General features: G+C 41.8%; 1 protein-coding gene across 4 annotated transcripts in view; it reads left to right on the forward strand.

Annotated features, from left to right (window-relative positions):
- The window catches only part of mid2 (midline 2), a 217,042-nt gene that overhangs the window by 176,677 nt on the left and 20,461 nt on the right, over window positions 1-19,904 (forward strand). For all 4 annotated transcript variants that reach the window (XM_050043015.1, XM_050043018.1, XM_050043017.1 and 1 more), the window contains one exon: window positions 9,090-9,251. In XM_050043015.1, the coding sequence (XP_049898972.1) occupies window positions 9,090-9,251 (162 nt within the window). The remainder of the gene's footprint in view (window positions 1-9,089; window positions 9,252-19,904) is intronic.

A 19,904-nucleotide genomic window follows, 5' to 3' on the forward strand; every position in this document is an offset into this window, starting at 1 on the left:
TTATTAGGAGCAAGTGATTAGTTTTCAGAGCAGATTTCGGATCCAATATCACCACCATGTGGCTGTGTATGCGGCCCTTAATGTGTTGGCTCGTAACTGCAGAGCATAAGGGCTCAGATGATGTTCTAATGCCTTCGATAAAGTCAAACCCATCACTGTGGTCACGAATAGTTGTGCCTACGTAGGAGTTTTTTCCAGGCTCCTTGAAAGTGTTTACCAAGAGTGTGTGAAATCGTAGCATGCACAAATAATAGCTGAACAATCCTGCCAAATTTGATGACATTTTGCCTACAGTTGAGGCCATGGCGTTATGATACTGTACATTTGAATGTCCTCTGTAGTCATGGTTCATACTCTCCTTAAATCCTGATTCATACCTCTAATAGTCCTGGACAGGATTTACACATTTACCAAAAATCAGCCCCCCTTTATCTGATCAGCATCACAGCTGATTGTCTGTCACCATGTAAAAGAAGACAGACCAGTGTGGAGGAGGAGAGGAGCAGGTGAGAATCAGAGTGGATAATGGTTACATATGGGAGGTGAGAATTACCACTTACTGATGTGAGGTGGATATGATTAATGTACATAACCATGCATGTGCGCACACACACACACCTGTGCCTCTCCACTTTTCTTCCTCTCTTTGATCCTTTCATCATCTCCTCTCCTCTCCTCCTCTCTGTGGAGCCTGACATTTCTCCATCTAACCATGCAACTCAAGTGCCCCAGCCATTTGAAACATCAGGATACATTTCAGCTGTGATAGACTGAGTGACTCAGATATTCAGCCGTGTGCTGCCACAGAGTCCTCAGAAATTCACAGGAGAAACTGAGAAAGAGAGAAACCCATTTAGCTTGCCGCGCCACTTGAGTTTTTACCATCGCTTTTTTTTTTTTTTTTCCCTCAAACTTTCCAAGTGGCTAAATGCTCCCACTTGAGCGCCATCCTTTCTCGCTCTCTTTTTTTTTTTCCTCTGCTGGCCTCATCCTCTGCCTTGGCCCTCCCATGAGGAGGGGGGTCATGTGAACCCTGCCTCTGCAGGATCATCCAAGCACAGCAGCAGAAAATAGAATCAGCAAGTGAAACCAAATACCATGGAGAAAAGTAAGCAGTGTCAAAAAGCCAAGTATGACTCAAGTAAAGATGTCTGCACTGTAATAGTGTAGCTGCTACCTGTGGCCCTCTGCAAGTTGCAGTGTCTAGTGTGGTTGACCCTTTTGTTTATCTGCCAACTGACATCCCCAACTATCCACTTATACTGTGCAGCCACTCCACTGAAAATATCTCTCTTTCTTTTTACTTTGTAATCACATGCTCACGCACTCTGTTATAGTCAGTTTATTTTATGATGTTGATTTCTGCGATGAAGATCAAGAAAGACGACGGGGGTCGAGAGAAAAAAAAGAGAAATAGAAACAGAAAGGTGTAATTGATGAAAAAGAATAGGATATGACTTCCTTTTGAGCTGTCAGTGTTGAGTCATACTCTTCTGGTGTTGCTTTTTTATGTCAGACAGTAACTCTGATCTAAACACTGATAAGGGCGACACCTTTATTGTTTCATCAATAACACAACACTGAAACAAAAGGATGGCCGTAAATGATACATGCCACTTTCTGTTGACGCAGATTTTAATCTGATGCTAGAATTGATCTAAGGGTGACTTTTCAGTTTATGCATATTCCACTTTATAGGTCTAGATAAAAATGCATTTAAAATATAGTCATTTTAAGTTGTTCAACATTTTGGGAAATACACTTACATGCTGGAGCAGAGTCCTGCATGGTTCCAGTTTTGAAAAACCCACCTGCGCACGCAAAGATCAGTACTGGAAAGACCCGTCAAGGTGCAGACACACCAGTCCTACATCAAAGAACTGGTTGCGGCGTAGGTCAGCGGTTGCATTGCCTTATGTCTCCTGTGTCTCAGCCAGAAAGTAGCACTTGAACATACTGCAAAGACTACAGCCAACTAGCATGTACGCTTTGTGCCTGAGAGGTAATAACTCTCCATAGGAGCAAGCAGCAGTAGTCTTCTGTATGTGCCATTATGAGCCAGTTAGCACATAAGCAACACCCGATATTGAAGAAGAAAGGATCCTTACCTTGCGTTCATGAACAATAACTCAAGCAGTTACAAAGCATTTCGGAAAAGACTGAAAAAATATGTACCTAATATAACAAGTTGATATCAGTTTCACGCCCCCTCTTGACTTAAGTCGTTTGTTTGCTTTTCTCACCTCTGTTTCTCTTCTTATACACTGAGCTGAACTGCTGATCACAGTGATTTCACTCGCTGATGGGTTCTCCTGGCTCCTATGCAGATTCAGCATGCTACATAAGCCCAAAAAAGCTGACTATCTCCAACAGTGTGGGACATAACGCAAAAACAAGGGTATCAGACGCTCTGTGACGACCTGACATTGACCTAGGCTGGCTGACCATCCATTACTGGATGTGCCCAATGCCCGAATGGCAAGTACAAGTTGTGTTGTAGGCCTTCACAGTAAAAAAAAAATAGATGGTGGCTGATTACGCTTGATAATATTAGCTGATTTAGATGTTAAAAATACCACACAATTCTCCAGAGTTCTCCAGAAAAAAACATATACTACATATTTTTGTTCTTATCCACTACCCACCTGCATTTAGTTCATTTGCTAGAATTACTCGCTGGTTACTGACCTGGTGCAGGAGTGGTTGCCTGACAAGTTTACAGTTGAGCTACTGCATCCAGCCAATAAATAGTCCACACATAACCCCTTCAACCTTTTTTTTACACTGTTCTTTGAATTAAACAAACGAGACACTGGTAGGCTGATAGGAGGATTTTGTTACCCTTGGACAGAACCAGGCGAGCTGTTTCCCCCTGCTTCTACTCACTATGCTGCATATTTAGCATACACACATGAGAGTGGTATCAGCATTCCCATCTAACTCTTTAAAATGACTGAAAAAGAAACCTTTAAATAAGGGCAAAAAATAACTTGAAATAAATAAATCGAGTTTAAGATATTTTGCCTTCCTTAAGAGGAAGTGCTGTGACTGTTTTGCTATTCAAAATGTAACAGCATCATCATCATGGCCTCCAGTGAAAAGTCTTCCCACTTTACATCCACAGCACCATTGTTGGCTCTAGAGCCACTTTGTTTCATTTAATGCCTCTCCTCGTGGCCCACAGCTGTCATATTGATAACTATTACCCTTTAAACGAACAAGGTTTAGACGCCAAATAGCCTCACTAGTTTCACACGCATCAGTTTTTCCTGCATCGCTCAGCTGATTTTATTGTATCTGTCTGGACTAATAGAAGTCCATACCCCTGCTCCCACCTCTGCATGACTTCAAGCACCTTTTTCCAGCGTCTATTGCCAATTTATACATTTTTCGAGGAGGCCTGCATGTTAGCCACGGCAGCAATATCTCTACAAGCTGGTTTCATCTGTCTTTCATGTGTATTCATAAGCACTGCCCTGTGGTGAAGTATTAATATGATTATCACAGGTGAAAAGCAGTATCACAGTGGGCGTCAGGAAAGCCCACAGATGGGAAAAACATCTCTGTATCTCGGCAGGGCATCTTTCAGAGTATCAGCCAGATCAATCTTTGAAGCAGAGTTTGATGAAATGTTGATGAGGGTTCAGTCTTTGCAGGAAACTAGGGACATAACGGCATGCTTATTAAAGTTACATGGAGGCAGCGCGAGAGAGATGCAGGTGATGCACTTTATTGATTCACACACACACACACACACACACACACACAGAGTAACCCTCATACACACATGGAACACCAGCCCAGTTGCCAGAAGAGAATGTTAGCTTTGCATGTTTCTGCAAATTACGGGTATGTTACATTTGTACATGTAATACAGATCATGTCAACGTTTATATGGCATCTTAGCTCTGCTTATATGTGTATGAGCTGACTTTGTCATTTGGAGGAGAACGGGATGGTGGATGGCGTGACACTATGGTGAGACAGCTGTTCTGCCCGGAGCAGGACAGGATGGTGGATGGCCTGACACTTAGGCTCGATGGCTGCTAAGCTGCAGACCCATGCAGACCACTGTCCGAGATCAACAAACAACAGAGCTTGTTTTCTGGCGAGACATCGGCGGCATATTCAACAGTGATTGTGCCACCCTGGCTGCATTTCCTGAAGCGATTGTCCCACCAAAAGTGAATGAGACATTACTGACATTTCCAGTGGTGATGGTGCCACAAAACTGGTTGTTTTTTTAGCGAGACACCATCCTGCAGCATTTCCAGCAGCAACTGTGCCACTAAAACTGGTGTTTTTTAGCAAGACACTGGCTGCAAAGAAAACTTTATTTCCATTTGCAGTATTATATTTGGTGGTATGGCTCTGTTCTGGGGCCTCTCTGCCTTTCCTTGGGCCTATGCAGAAAGCTTCCTCCATGCATCTATGTGGACAGCCTAAGGTGCAGAGAGCACACCTTTCTGCCCTTCCACGTGCAAACCAGGAAAACCTGATGTAGAGAGGCAAACCTCCCTGCCCTTCCATGCACCTACATGGAAAGCCTAAGTCGGGGAGAGCAGCAGCAAAGACCCCCCGGGAACAGAACAGAGCAGCATCAATGACAAACAGAAATGACACTGATAAGTCAGACACAACATGCTCAATTTTTGGGGGGTGCAGGGTGGGACATTGGCTGCATTTCCAGCAGTGATTGTGCCTTCAAAAGTTGGTGTTTTAAGCCAAAACATCTTTTCACAACTGTAACCAAGTGTTTTTTTGTGCCTAAACATAACCACAAGTTAATCACAGCATTGCTGAAATGTAAAGAAATGTAAAAATATTGCGTTTCTGTGTTTTGCAGGAATATACAATGTCAACATTTATTTTGGTGACTGGGTTGCCAACACATACACATGCAAGCTCTCACACACATACAGTCGCTGTCAGCTCTATATTGCATCATCAAAGACAACCCCTTCCAGTCCCAGGATGCTTAATGTTTCTGTTCCCTTCTCAACTGTCCACAGACACAAACAGACACACACACATAATACATACACACACTCTCACACTTGATGTCTGGATGCAAGACACAAGCTGATCCATTTCCCCCCGTTTCCCTTTTCTCTCTCTTTTTACAATGACACATTCAGTTATTGCACCCCCACACTTTGAAGTCACAGCACTCTCCAGCACTCGGCTAGTGTCAGAAAGCCCCTTTACAGTGGTAAGAGTAGCAATAGCAGTATTGCTGTGTACTGACCTAATTTGATTTTGCAAAAAAGGGAGAGGTGCTATGGAGATCAAAAGCTGTAAAAATGGAAAGCGGTGTGAAGTCCTTCTCCTTCGTCTTCCTCCTGTGTCTCTCTTTGAAAGCCCACATAACATCGTAGCCTTTCTAATTTCTACAGGAAGAGACTAAAATGACAGGTGGGAGGCATAATTTTCACAACTAGGGACAGCTGTCCCAGTAGAACAACACGCTTGCTTTTTTGTGGGGATTTTATTGTTGACAGTGGACGCATATTTGTAAGAGCAGGCTGAAATAAAATGCAGATAAATCTGCCGGCCATCTCTGGATACAAAATGGATTGTCTAAATGCAAGGTTTAAAGAAGCTTCTCTTAAACTGCCTCGCGCTCTCTTCCTAAAGGAAGATGAAAGCCCTCCTCAGTATTTTCCTTGAGGAAAGCTCGTGGAAGTCGGCAGATATGTAAAGACGCAGCCTTCACTCTCACTTTAACAGTCCCCTCCCCTCATTCATTCTTAAAGCCGACTCACTTTTAAAGGCCTTATTTGCGTCCTGTGAAGTATTTATATTTACAAGCAGACTCTCGGCTATTACTTATGCATGCTGTTGCCATCTTGTTCAATAATTCACAAGGCATCCTCACCAGAAGGGACAAGGAAGGCATGGCCCTGAGAGCTCTCTCCCTTTCAGGATTTTTATTTCCCTGCAAATCTGCGGGGGGGAGGGAAGATGAGACAATGAAAAGGATTGTTATTCTACCTTCAACTCCACAAACATTAACTTCAGCTGTAGTGCTACCAAACAAGATGCGCTGTTTGTTTTGGCAAGGGTTTATTTAAATGTGTGCTGGATTTTTTTTAAGCAACTGAAGGAAATGTTAATCCTGGTGGTCAGTGTTTGCTCATAAAACATCATTTCTTTCTGGTCATCTGTTGGCACATCACAGCTGCATTACTCATACTGTTAGTGAGGCTCAAGGTTTAACTAGCAGTGCAATTAATAACTCATTGGTTGGTGCACAAACACAGCACGTTAACTGTGGTTAGAGCTGCCCTGCACTCTGCTGCTGAGAGATGTTTATCAGTTTTCTTCACCTGCGCTCGATGACAATCCCAATAAAAGTCTGTGCAAAACACAGCCAGTGCACTGACAGTGGAAAATTTCACACCTTGTTTGTTTGTTTTTTTCACACATCTACTGGAAGCAGAAGTGCAGTAGCAACTGTCAGATGTCGCAAGTTTTGTGATATCTGATTCAAATAAACAGCTGCCTTCCACAACACTCTGCCAGCTTAAAGGGGCGGCTCCATCTGCGTCCTCTTTTCCGGGTTTTTCAGATGGAAGCGCCCATCAGCTGTTAGCAAAAAGCAGTGACGTGGGTTAGAAAGCTGATAATTATAACTGTAAGGGTTGGATTTTTTGAAATGGGGTTATATGAGGTACTTATTCATAGTCAGAGCCATATATTCACTGCTTTACGTTGCCTTCAGACAGCCCTTTCTGACAGGGAACTGAAGCCGTTATATCGCCCTCCTCAAAGCCTCTAGACTCTTTTGACAAAACAGTAATTTAATCCACACTGATCCACACCGCTCCACTTGAAAAAACATCCCCCAAAGGTTGTTGTGTGTTGTCATGTCATTTGTTATACACTACCTCATAGGAAGGTCCGTGTCTGTGTTTTTTCCTCTTCCCAGTGATCGACACATTGATTTTAGTATAGCATCATCAACATTGGATGTTTCTATTCACATCCCCAACTATAGAGCAACACTGGTACACAGTCCTGTTCTTAGGCATAACTCTCTCTCTGGTGCTGCTGTAGCTGACCGGCACATCAGGAACCAGCAGGTGGTTCTTCCTATTAATTTGCACTTGTCAAAGTGATTGATGACACGCCATTCTGTTTGTCATGCTAACCTCAATATTTGTTTATTGTGTTTCCTATCATAGGGCCACAAATATTTACCCATATCTCATAATTATCAGACTTTGATCCTCTGCCTGACCCTCTGTGTCTAAGACTATTCATTAATTTAAACAGTCTAAGCTGTTTAATGGTTCTGTATCATCAAGCAGGGGATTTGAATACAAAGTGGTCACCACTGTATGTGAATGCATGAATAGGTCAGACCTGCAGCTCTGGATTTTTAATTAATAAACTGGAGCTTCTGTGCTTTGGTTACCTGTTGTCAAACACCATGACCTTTGTCCATTTAAAATGCCTATTTGTTCCTTTAAGGTCATTTTGGTGAAAGTAATACACCAGTTTATGTATTACATTTTGAGAGTAACTTGCCCAGCACTGTTTGTTTTTGCTGAACTAACAAGGCGTCCACAGCAGTGCATTGCTTAGCCTCCGTGTCAGTTAGGGGCTTAGTATAATAAAGCTATGTATTTTGGAAGAATGATACACACATCGCAAAAGAAGGCTTGGCTCAGTTACAGAGAGGCACATTAGGCGGGCTAGGTGGTTTATATGTAGCAGCGTCATTGCAGAAACCTACATCAGGTCATGTGGGCAAAAGCTTTCAGAATGGCATGGGAAAATAGTGCTTTGACGCTGAAACATGCTTCCCAAACTCCATGGCTTTTACGTCTGTTCGTGCCCGCCCACTAGCTCTCCTGTAGTTGAAGGACAAGGCTCCACCTGCACATGCCTGTTGGGTCAGAGAGGTGAAGGTACACTCATAGCTAGAAGAGCTGAGATATTGCAGTCAGGGCTCGATTAAAAAAACCACAAGGTATGGCAGCCCTTCATTGACTACTTTAACAACCTCTTATTTGCCAGGTTGGCTGAACAAGGCCTTCAACACCCCCACCCACCCCTTTGATTTATTTTATATTCAGTTATCTACTTAATTATTTAATTATATTAATTATTATTTAATTTCTTTCCATTTCTTTTCTCTTATTTATCTATTTTATTGTTATTGATCTTACCTTTGATTTGTTTTTAGTTATTTATGTCCTACTTTACCTCACCTACTTGTTCTTTTTATCACTGTTTGCCCATGTGCTGTGCTTCTTTTGTAACCTGGAGAAAATGGAGCCACCCTTTAAATCGACACCTCTCCCTCAGCTTTAACACCAGACCACTTCATACATCATGGGTCGGTTGAGGTGAAAATGGCAGTAATGTTGGTGTGTAAATGAATCTCCATTATTACACACAAGACTAGAGGCCAAAAAGAGCACCCCATTGTAGACAAGTCTCTCCTCAGCCCTGAGCTGAGATTTCCTTTTTATCCTTCACAGTCGGCTGCAGCTGAGAAACTGAAAAGACTGTGTTTAGAAGCAGGTGACTGCAGCGCTAACCCAGCCATTACTAACCCTCTCCACTGCCAGCTGCTCTGAATCAAAGCGCCCACCAACTGGGGTCATGTTGGTATTGCCTACGGTTCCATACATGTGAACATTAAAGGCTATCACACTCCTTTGCCCTCGGGCGCTTACTACAGACATTTTATCACATTGTGGAGGAACCTCGCTCTTAATGGCTTATAGATTCAGCTTAGTGAACGCACAATATCGCCTCAGGAGAGCACGCCATGATGAACCCGATGGAAAGGTAATGGGGTGGATCAGTATGTACATATAAATGTTGCATAACGTTGCGGCTGTATGGTCTCTGAGCTTCTTACTGTGTGATGACTCACTTGATGTTCGGAGAAAAAAATAACATACTACTCCGGTCAGATTTTGGGGAGAATTGTTTTCTTGCTGTTTTGAACATCAGTGAAAAGACTCTCAGCAGGACTCACTGTACTTACCCTGAAAACACCAACACAACCTGGTTACTCATGCTATGTGTATGTGTGTATGTCTGTGTGTGTGTGTCTCTGAATCCGCCAGGTTTGTACAACTCTGCAGACAGCTGGATGATCGTACCTAACATCAAGCAGAACCACTACACGGTGCACGGCTTGCAGAGTGGCACCCGTTATATCTTCTTTGTCAAGGCTATCAACCAGGCAGGAAGCCGCAACAGTGAGCCAGCCCGTCTCAAAACCAACAGTAAGTGAAGGCTCATGTGACACCTCTGCCTGCGTTTCTATGAATATTTACAAGCCTGGTTAATTTTGTTTTTGATATTTAATACAAAGTTTCCTTCTGTGTGTTCCATGTGTGCGACATAACGTACAGGTTGTCACTTATCAACGCTTTCCCCAGGGGGGGGTTTAACTTTGATTTGTAAATGAGTGAAGGATAAATGGCAGAATTAGGACTAATTCAGATTAGATTTTGATTAGTAGAAGAATATTTATGCATGGCTATGGTTTCCATCCAAATTGTTAAATCTTCTGTCAACAGGCAGCAAGGTGGAAAATGAAAGACACAGAACATGAAACAGCGCTGACAGATTTCTGTCACAGACACTCAAAAACATTTCATGACATGTTCCATAAGTGCGTCCCAGATTAGTCCATAAGTAAAGAAGTATTACTTTTAGAAAGATGTCCTATCCAACCATTTCTTTTTGTTATGCCATGTTCCCCAAAGTGTGGTGTGCATTAAATTGTAGCAACATTTGCTTACCGTGTACATTGAGCTATGTTATATCCATGTTTTAGTCCCCCTCAGAGTATGCATGAAGCCTCAATTCAAGTTAACTTGCTTATTAGACTTTATAGCCATTTACTCAAATGAATTGTGGACGATATCAGGAGAATCAGTTCCAGACATTGTCTTGAGTTTCTCTTTCACACATGTGGCACACAACAGGAGATTGTCTGTGTCACCTACTGGCAGTGTTTGGTTTAGGTGAGGGGTTGTAGCGTAAGGTGGTTACCACAGGCTGCAGTGCATGCTATTGTGACAGGCCCTATACTACACGCTAGTTACTAGTTATAAGGCACACTTACGCACACCACTGGTTACTGTTTATACAAAATCAAAAGGCATCTAATTTGGTGAGCTTTGCTGCTTTGTCCTCCTGTTCATTTCTCTCTTGTCCTTTCTTACTGCTGCTTTTATGTTTGAAAGGCATGACAGCTCGCTGGAGTTGGAGATGTGCTCAGCTTGTCAGTCTTGACAAGTTGAATTAATTATTGCTATAATCAGTAATATAATTACTGTCATAATAAAGACAAATAAAGTGCTTTTATAATTAAGTTAAATTGATATTGTCACAATAATAATAATAAGTTAAATGTGCTTAAAGTAGCTACCAGATATCGTATCGTCTTGTCACATGATATAGAGACTTGACATTAGGACATTGACATACATGTTACCCAGCAATCATCAGTGCATACCTGTTTGTGACAAAAATATCAAAGAGAATAAGAAATAATTCTTTAATTGAATGTTTTTTAAATATATACAGTTTATTTAGAGTTTAAGTTAATGTAGAATAAGCATTTCATTTTGATATAGATTGCTATATAGACTATTTTACCCAAAAAGAAAGGAAAAGAAAAGGAAAGAAGATCATAATGGAGATGGGGCATATAGCTTACAGCAAATGGCACCATTTTTAATTTAATGCGAGTTCCTCATTGAACACAGGTGGCAATCTGAATCATTCCCATCCAACCCCAAGGGCCCCCAGTGCAACCGCACTGCCTATACTGTCTATATTTACGCCCCTGGTGACAGGTGATGCCTTGATAAAACATGCAGGACATGATGTGGAGTACACCAAAGTCATTTCTTGAATTTGTCTGTTGATGTGGGCTTTGGCTCTTACCAACAAAAGTTCCCAAATCTCGTCATCTCTCCAGTTTCGTTTCATTTTCGTTTACATCTTCGTATAAATTACCTTTTTTCTTCACTCTCAGATGTTTTTTCCGGTTTTACGAGACCTGCAAGATAGAAACGTAATTACATGCCTGTTTGCCAGCTGTGAATTCTCTAGACAACAACCTGCTCTATTCACACATGAGATCAATCTGACATTACACGGACTTCATGCTAGGGAGCTGTCAGGGTTAAGTCAGTTCAGTGTCTGATCCATCTGATCCATGCACATGTGGAAGGGGCGTATGGCTTCTTATAGAGGATTGTGGCTTTTGCAAGTACAATTTTATTGTGGATCTTCATAAAAAAACACAATAAGTTGCTTGTGGTGAATTTCCATTATCAGGATAATCATGAATATCGTGTCCAGCAGCACCCATAGAAACTGCCGGGCAACCAATAATAAAAGAGACTCTGTAAAAACAGGCTGCATATGCACCAACTTCAGAAAACACAACAGATCTTTATCAAGAAGTGGCATATTTTACATTAAAATATATGATGCAATTTCAAATAGTTGAAAATCCTGGCTTTTAAAATTGTTTGTTTTTCACTTTAAAGGATGTTCACCAAAAAAGTGATGTAATATGGTAATGTAATAAAAACATTTTATGTACAAATGTAAGATAAAGTTACTCCAGTATGTTTTGAGCCATTTTAGGAGTTTGAAGCATATGTTGATGACTATCCGTATTATATTGTGAATCACAATTAGTTTGCCCAAGCTAATCATGACAGGAAATTTCCATATTGTCCGATGCTTGGCAAGGTTCCAAGTCTTATTTCTGATATCATGTTAGTAGCAAAGTTTGGTAGCAAGATAATTTCTGTTTTGGCTTAAATCCCACGATTTATGATGTGGTAATAGCAGAGTTCGGTAAATAGTGCGAATAAGAGCTGATCTTTGTTCACTTTCCTCTCCTACACATCTGTCAGCTTGTATTGAGTTACACAAAAGCTTCACTTTTTAGAATCACTTTTCAGGGTATGATCCGCAAGAACAAGTGAGGAATGTTAATAGGTAGCAATATATTCCCTTTTATCTCTTACTTTTCTTTTTCGGCTTGTTTTTGGTGACTCTCTCTCTCTCTCTCTCTCTGTCTCTCTCTCTCTCGCTGTGTCTCAGCTAAGTTTCTCAGTTTCATGTTTAGAGTTTCTAAACACTGAGGAAGTTGTCTTTTTGACACCTTCTCTTCTTCGAGAGTCACACTCTGGCACATATACAGTAGTTGTTTCTCCAACTGGGTGAATGCAGTATTTTTCACTTTGAAAATATTGTGTTTAATTGACACCTTCTCTCCCTGTTTCTGCGTCCTCTGTTTTTTATTTTCTGCTGCAGAATCTTGTCCTGGACTTGAACTCTGTTTTTCTCCTTCTAACAGTACACAGTAAATAATAATGAAAGCAGGAAACTAGGTAATGCAAAGGTGAACAAAATGTGAGTAAATAAACAGAAAGAATGTATGAAAGTATTGGAGCTGGTTGGGTCGTGTTAGGTTACAGTGAACCCAATTTACATATTAACAAAAAAACATTAAAAGAGCTTTACAAAGACGTACAGCACAACCAACGGATTCTGGTTCAAGTAAAGGGTGGTGCATTTTTAATGTTCCTTTTTATTCCGAAGAGATACAATATGTCCGTCTCCACAATCAGATCACTACCTAAATACTCCTCACAAGGATCTCAGGCTCCACTGTAGCATACAAAGGGTTAAAACCTCAGCAATATAGCTAAATCTGGATTAGCCTCAAGGGTGCTCAATAAAATTTTAAAATCAGTCTTAAATTGCAGCAGCAGTGCAGTGAAGCTAAAATGGAGTTGATATGCCAACTCCTCTTAGCTGCTGTCAGGAGTCTGGCTGTGGCATTTAGGATTAACTGTAATCTGGATACACTCTGCTGGGTAAAATAGGTGTGTGGGAAACTGCAGTAGTCAGGGGATGATCTTTCTCTCTCTCTCTCTCTCAAACACAAACACACACACACACACACACACACACACACACACACACACACACACGTCACTGTTACTCTCTTGCCCTCTAAACAGGCTGGTGAGCAGGGGTAGATCTAGGCGTGACACGTAATCTAAACCTGTCAGCTTCGACTCCAAGACTGATGACCAGGCACAGACATAAAGAAACACAACTGTCAACTAAAAACAACAGTTTCCTTGCTGGACATTAAAGGTATACTGCACAGGATTGTCACTTACTGGTTATAAACTTGCTCACCAGTGAAAGTGAAAACAAAAGCAAACCCCAGATTTACTCTTGTTTGGCGTATTGTCTTGCTATATTTGCTGTTTTTCTTTTTCTGTTGTTTCTCTTGAATGCCTGCTGCTTGAGGTCTGGCACCTGGTTGCTACCTTTTTATAAGGCGCCAATCTCACCTGCAGAAAATAAGAAGAAAAAAAGAAAATACAGAGAGAGGGCAGAGTCTCTGCAGGAAATACATCGCCACATATTTGTAGTGGGTTAGAAGTGATGATTGAGAGGGATTCATTTTGCGTGAGTTTATACATTTTCTGTCACGCTTGTCTTGTTGGGGTCATGGGGGGGCTGGAGTCTATCCCAGCTGACACTGGGCGACAGGCGGGGTACACCCTGGACAGGTCGCCAGACTATCACAGGGCTAAGACAACCATTCACTCTCACATTCACACCCACGGGCAATTTAGAGTCACCAATTAACCTGCATGTCTTTGGACTGTGGGATGAGTATCAAACCCACGTTGACACGGGGAGAACATACAAACTCCGCACAGAAGAGCTCCCCTACTTGCTGTGAGGTGACCCTGCTAACCACTGCGCCACTCTGCTGCCCTATAACTTCTATATAAAAATAATAGTGTCAAGATTTTTTACTAGCACCTTTGTCAGTGTGAGAGATGAAACAAGACTTTGCAGAGGACTCTGCTGCCTATTTGTTTGTGTTGCTCAAAGTGGCTATGATTGATATTTTTATATTAACAATGCATCAAATGACAGTGTGAAAACAATGAGCCAATGTGTGAGGGGTCACTCGTAGTTATGAACCCACTGAGAGTAATCACCTGAATCTGCAGCTGCCTTTGACTTTACAAAGCTTCATACTGTGTTTAGTCCACTAAGCATTCCTGCTGCAACTTTACTGTTTTGGTTCACTCTCACTGCACTCAAAGGGCTCTAGTTTCCCGGCGCGGCGCAGGGTGGCGAACCCCACGCAGAGCTAGCTTCGAGCAGCACAACCCGAGGCATGCTCAGTTTGATAGTTTGGCAGACCGAGGTGCGCTGAGATGGGTGTGGCGGCGCAGCAGGGGGAGGTGTCGACAGATCCAGCTTGGCGCAGTGACAGTTTCGTGTCAAAAGGCTTCGCCGAAGGTGCGCTAAAAACTCACCAGCTGAAACCACGTCTACTGTCAGCGCAGGCGGAGCGCAGCCGGTGTAAGTGGAAGTTTGGCTGATTTACAATTGTGGTGACCTCCTCCCAGGCTACCTTTGCATCATCAGCCCGTGGAGGTCTGCTCGCAGTTCCGTATATTCGGACACTGCGATCTTGGACCTCCCGGACCAAAACATCAGTTTCCTCCTGGAAGGAGTTTGGCCGTCTGACACTGCTGCTCTCTTCTGCCATGGCGAATTGAGTAAACTCTCATTACGCCTTCGCGTGGCGCATTTAAGGGCGAGGAGGGGGGCTCATTTGATTGGTGTGATGTGTGTAAAACCCACTCCACGCCTTCTCTCCTCCCTCTTTCCGACTTGCGCAGGTAGCAGGGACGGAGGTGGAAAAGAGGAGTAGCTGCGCCAGCTCATGTGCCAAACTTGCAAAATCCGCCTGGCCACACCCAGTTGGCGAAGCGCAGATGTGCTGCACCTCTGCCTCACCCAGTCTGCGAAACTAGAGGCCAAAGTGTTGTTTTTGGCTGAAGGAGGCAGCTGTTTTCAGTGAAAAAAGCTAAGCTAAATACCCGCCATGCACTACCCCCTCATAACCAAATGGCGGACAAACTAGATGGTGAACATAGTGGAGCATTAAAGAGCCAAAAACTTCCTCAACTACCTCAGGAATCAGTAGAGACCAAAAACAGAGCCAAAAAGAGTGTAAATATTGGACTTTCATTCATCAGGTGGTCAGAAACATGACTCCGAATGAATAAGGTTGTTAAAGTTGCAAAAACTTTGAAGGTGATGATTTGTCAAAGGTGTATTCCCAACTTTTTTCCACTGCCCACAAGTGGCCAAAAGATCAGTTATTTCAGGTTTATAGGAGAAACCTGCACAGCTGCTGATGTACTTAACATTTTATGCGACTAAATTTGATTAGACCCTTGTACCTGCTGGCATTACCAAGTTAATAGGAAACTGTAAAGGATCGGTTTGGTAACGTGGGAATTTACAGCATAGCCTGCACTCTTGAAGTTATGTTAGTGCTATCACAACTTATATTTTTCCAATCCTAATGTGTGTGTGTAATCCCAGAGATCTGATTTTTGCTTTAAGTTAACAGCAAGAAGTAGCATGGAATATATGTTGTTCTTAAAAGTACCATTACTGGTGAAAGTGTTCTCACCTTATGTAACTTAAAGGAGAGTGTGACTCCAAGCTAATACGACACACGGGCACACTTTGCATTTTGTCCCATTTTTATGTTCATTTTACCCATTAAATATATTTTATAGTTAAGAGTGATAAGTGGCCTCTAAAGAGAGCTCTGCCCCATCTCCAGCACTTTACCTGTCCTGTATTTGATAGTGCCATCTGGCACTTTAAGTGAGCCTTTTATCCATCAAATATCTGCAGTCCCTCTCATCTGAATCTCTGCCCCCCCAAGTCACAGTCTTCCACTCACACCCTGCCTGTGGGACATGGAGCATGTCAGTGCTTGAACTCTTTTCTTATGGCATTAGAGTGGATTACTACCTCGCTGTGATGTGGGCATGACATGTAGTCAGGGAGCCTTTAGAGGTGAAGTGCAGGGTGTCTGGAGCTGGCAGTGAGTTCGCCGTCACTGATGCTCATGACTCTTACCGGGCACAATATAAATAACACTAAGTAGCACTTCGATTCGTAATGGGCTCCCCTGACACAGATAAATGGGATGAGCGTGTATAGATGTTATATTTCATTGTTAATCTCACATCTGGTATGTGTGTCTGACTCTCAGTTCAGTCAATGTGGCTTTATTGCCTTCATTGGCATTTACATTTTTAAAAAATATGTTTCCAGTAAACACAAACAGATGTATAATACATACAGTGAAAACATGTACACTATATGGAATTAAACAATGATTCAGAATTAACTTTAGTTAACTCAAAAGCAGGTTTCTATTATTGGTCTGACGGCCACTGTACAGTTTCACCAAAAAGGTTCTGAATAATCTTTACTTTTGGAAATGACAAATAGCTTCTGTCTTTCTAACATTCTTTACAGTTATCAATTTCAACTTGCTTCATTAGCAAGACATGTAATAGAGTGCTGCCATGATGACGTTTTTCGTCGGCCAACCCAGAAACTAGTATCGTCTTGGTTCCCTTGACACACAGCTAATGGGATTTTCATACTAGCATTTAGATTCTTTCAGGAAACACAAATCTATGATACTTAAACGTTTGTTCAGTGAGATGACTTCACAACTGAACACTACTTTTATGATTCTTCAAGCATAAATGCAATCGGCAGAAGTCGAAAGCTAACATTCAGCTATAAACGAGTTACACCAAGGTCTCATGACTTCAAGGTTACCACCACACCGAGGTTGTAAAGCCGTGTTTGGCATGATGATAAGTCTCATTTAGCCCCGTGTTAGCAATTCTAGATTTAGAATTCATATGTGGGTTATATACTGATGTATTTTATGTTGCAGAATAAAACATGACAATATCTGAAGCTTGTGAGCAGCATCTAACCTTTCTGGAGTTTATAATGAGGAACTGTGGAAGGTCATACTGGATTCGTGAAATACCTACCCTTTCAAGAATCATTAGATGTACTCCAGAGGCAACATGAATGGTTCAATATTTCTTTCTATTTTGCCTAGTTTGTCCTGTAGATCTAGAACTCACAAAAACACATATACTTTCGCAATTACCACCCCTTTGCTGTCTTCTCTTTCTGTTTGTTGGGAAAGTCAATAAAAATCCAAGTCACAAAAGGTAGTGTTAACCACCAAGGCCTTACTCCAGGCATTTAATCAAAAACCCATTTAAAAAAAAAATACCCATTGAGTTCAAGACGAGGGAACCGGAAGTGCAAACATGCTGATTCATGTCTGGGTTTTAGGACTCATTCCTGCAGCACTTACATTTGTGTTTTCAAAGCACATAGACAAAGAATATAGGTGACTAATGAGAAAAATGATGACTATGAAACAACCTAGTTATATGAGGAAAGAATCATGTGGACAAAATCTTGTACCCTGTCTTCTTAACTTCTTGGGTGTTTCTACAAAATATAGAGACCATGAGCAGGAGTTTTAAAGAGGCTGAATATCAGGCAAAACATCACAGCAACCCTTGAAATGTCATTTTTATATAGCGCTAATTTGCAACAGCAAACACGTTTGAAGAGAGTGTAATGCCACCAGGATTAAACATTTTATCAAGGTAATGAGGAAATGTTGTTAATTAAAATTTCTGGCAAGTCACACAAAAAGTTCACTGACAAAGTATTTAATTTGTTTTGCTTACAATATCTGCTCATAGCAACTAAAGTATTATTAAACTTTTTTTTATGGCTATGTTCAGGGAATTGAAAAGAGTTGGTTAAGGACAGAAAAATACTGGGGTTTTTTTTGTTATACTGGTGTGAGCCCCGGTCCTGCACTCTGCACTGCCGATTTCCACCCTGACTCTCACTCTATGATATGCCTGTGGAACAAAAATGTAGCACTAACCTCACTCAAAAGAAAAACACTGCTTGTTAAAGGGACAGTTCACCTCCAAATCAAAAATACATACTTTCTTTGTACCTGTTGTGCTGTTTATCAGTCTAGATTGTTTTGGTGTGAGTTGATGTATGATGGAAACATTAATGGCGTAGTCTTCGGCTAAGCTGTAACTATAGCTAGCTCAGTGGTGCTAAGTGAGCTAGCAGTAGATGCATGCTTCTTTCTGTGCCGTGATATGATTGGCCAGTGTGGTTTGGTAGAAAGAAAAGAGTTCCTACATGAAGCTGCTCACAACAAGCTGTGTGGATTATCTTGAGTAACCAGGTCATGATTTCTGAGAAGGGTGCTTTCACACCTGCCCTGTTTGATTCGGTTCAATCAAGCTCAAATCCATTTGTCCCCAAAGTGTGGTTCGTTTGGGCAGGTGTGAACACAGCAGTCACAATCGGGTGCACACCAAAACAACCAGACCGAGACCTTCTTGAAGAGGTGGTCTCAGTCCGGTTACAAACAAACTCTGGTGCGGTTCGTTTGCGGTGAGAACGTGTTCCGACCTTGATCCGAACCAACTGCAGTCACATGACACATTGTTTGGGTTAAACATGAGCATGTTACAGTCCTGGAGGATTATTAATGTGCGCCTACTCCTGTACTGCCTTAATATGCACATTCAGCACATCCAATGCATCAAAACATTGTTTTCTAGTTGGAGCTGCGCCTCGTTTTCAAACTGTATGGTTTGACTAAAATGAACAATGACAGCAATATAGTCCACGATGAGCAGCGCTAAAATCAACCTGCGTAGTTGTCCCTCCATTGTGACATTAGAAAGTGTCACATTTATCTTGCAAGTGTACTCTTCTTCAACATTTTGTTTACTTCCTGAATTTTTCCAGTGTGGAAATTCTGACCAATCAAGAGCAGTATCTGGTCCGCTTGTAAATGCTGCCATGAGAACACAAACCAACTCCAGACAGTTATGCAACAAAATTAGTCCCTGATTCAGACCAAAGCAAGCGAACTCTAGGTCTGAAAGCACCCTAAATACATATTTTTTTGGCTCTTGGCTCAAGCTGAGTATTATATAGTTCCATCATATTAGAGAAAAGGCCGACGTCTCTACAGCCGATATTTCCAACTCACACAAAACAATCTAGACAGATAACTAGCACCACAGCTAAGAGGAAAAATATGTATTTTTATTTTGGGGTGAGCCACTCTAGGCAGCAATGTAAGCCTCTAATTTGTAGAAATGAATCAGCATTATGAAAATGTGATTTCTAAGAGAGCAGAATCTATTTAAACACAGCAACCTGAAATTAGAAAACAAATGTCTTCTATCCATTACCCTCTGTGTTAGTCAGCACAGTATAGTACAGTATATAATATCCAGTGTTGGAGTAATATAACGCTACATAATTCCCTCCTCTTCCACTCCCACTGTCTGTCATCTTCTTCTCTGGCAGCCGCTGCTATCGGGGGGGAAAGCTTGTCCACCCACAGCCAAGCTTGGTTGAGATTTTGAGCCTGTGATTGGCAACCAGCATTTCTCTCTGCTGTAATGGTTTAGACAAGCCATCAAAATAACAAAAAAATCATTCAATATTTTATCCATGATTGAGGTTTTGAGGTTTTCATCATGTCACCTGCAACATGTGTGCTTGTGCATGCGTCTGTCAGTCTCTTCATATGTCTTTGTCCCTCAATCGTCCTCTTATCTCCCACTCTCTCTCCTCCCTCTTCTTCTCGGAGGAATTGGTATTCAGATTAAAGTGCCGCGCTCATGTGGTCTAGTAGAGCCAAGCACTGTTTTTGGATTAAAAATGGGTCACAACAAAACTGATCACAAATATCTCTCTTTGACAGGCTTATTAGGTCTCTCTCTCTAGCCTCGGCTGATGTACGCGCTGGAGTAGCAAGCTTCTGAGCCGAGAACCACAAGTCCTTTTCCTCGCACTTGAAGTCTCTCTTTCTGTCTGTGGCTAGATTGGAGGGTTTAGCTGTCACATTTTTTAAGATGAGAAGCTCTGGAGGCTTTTAGCCTAAGCTCATCATA

This window comes from Epinephelus moara, chromosome 4 (genome assembly GCF_006386435.1).
Source record: "Epinephelus moara isolate mb chromosome 4, YSFRI_EMoa_1.0, whole genome shotgun sequence".
Lineage (NCBI taxonomy): Eukaryota > Metazoa > Chordata > Actinopteri > Perciformes > Serranidae > Epinephelus > Epinephelus moara.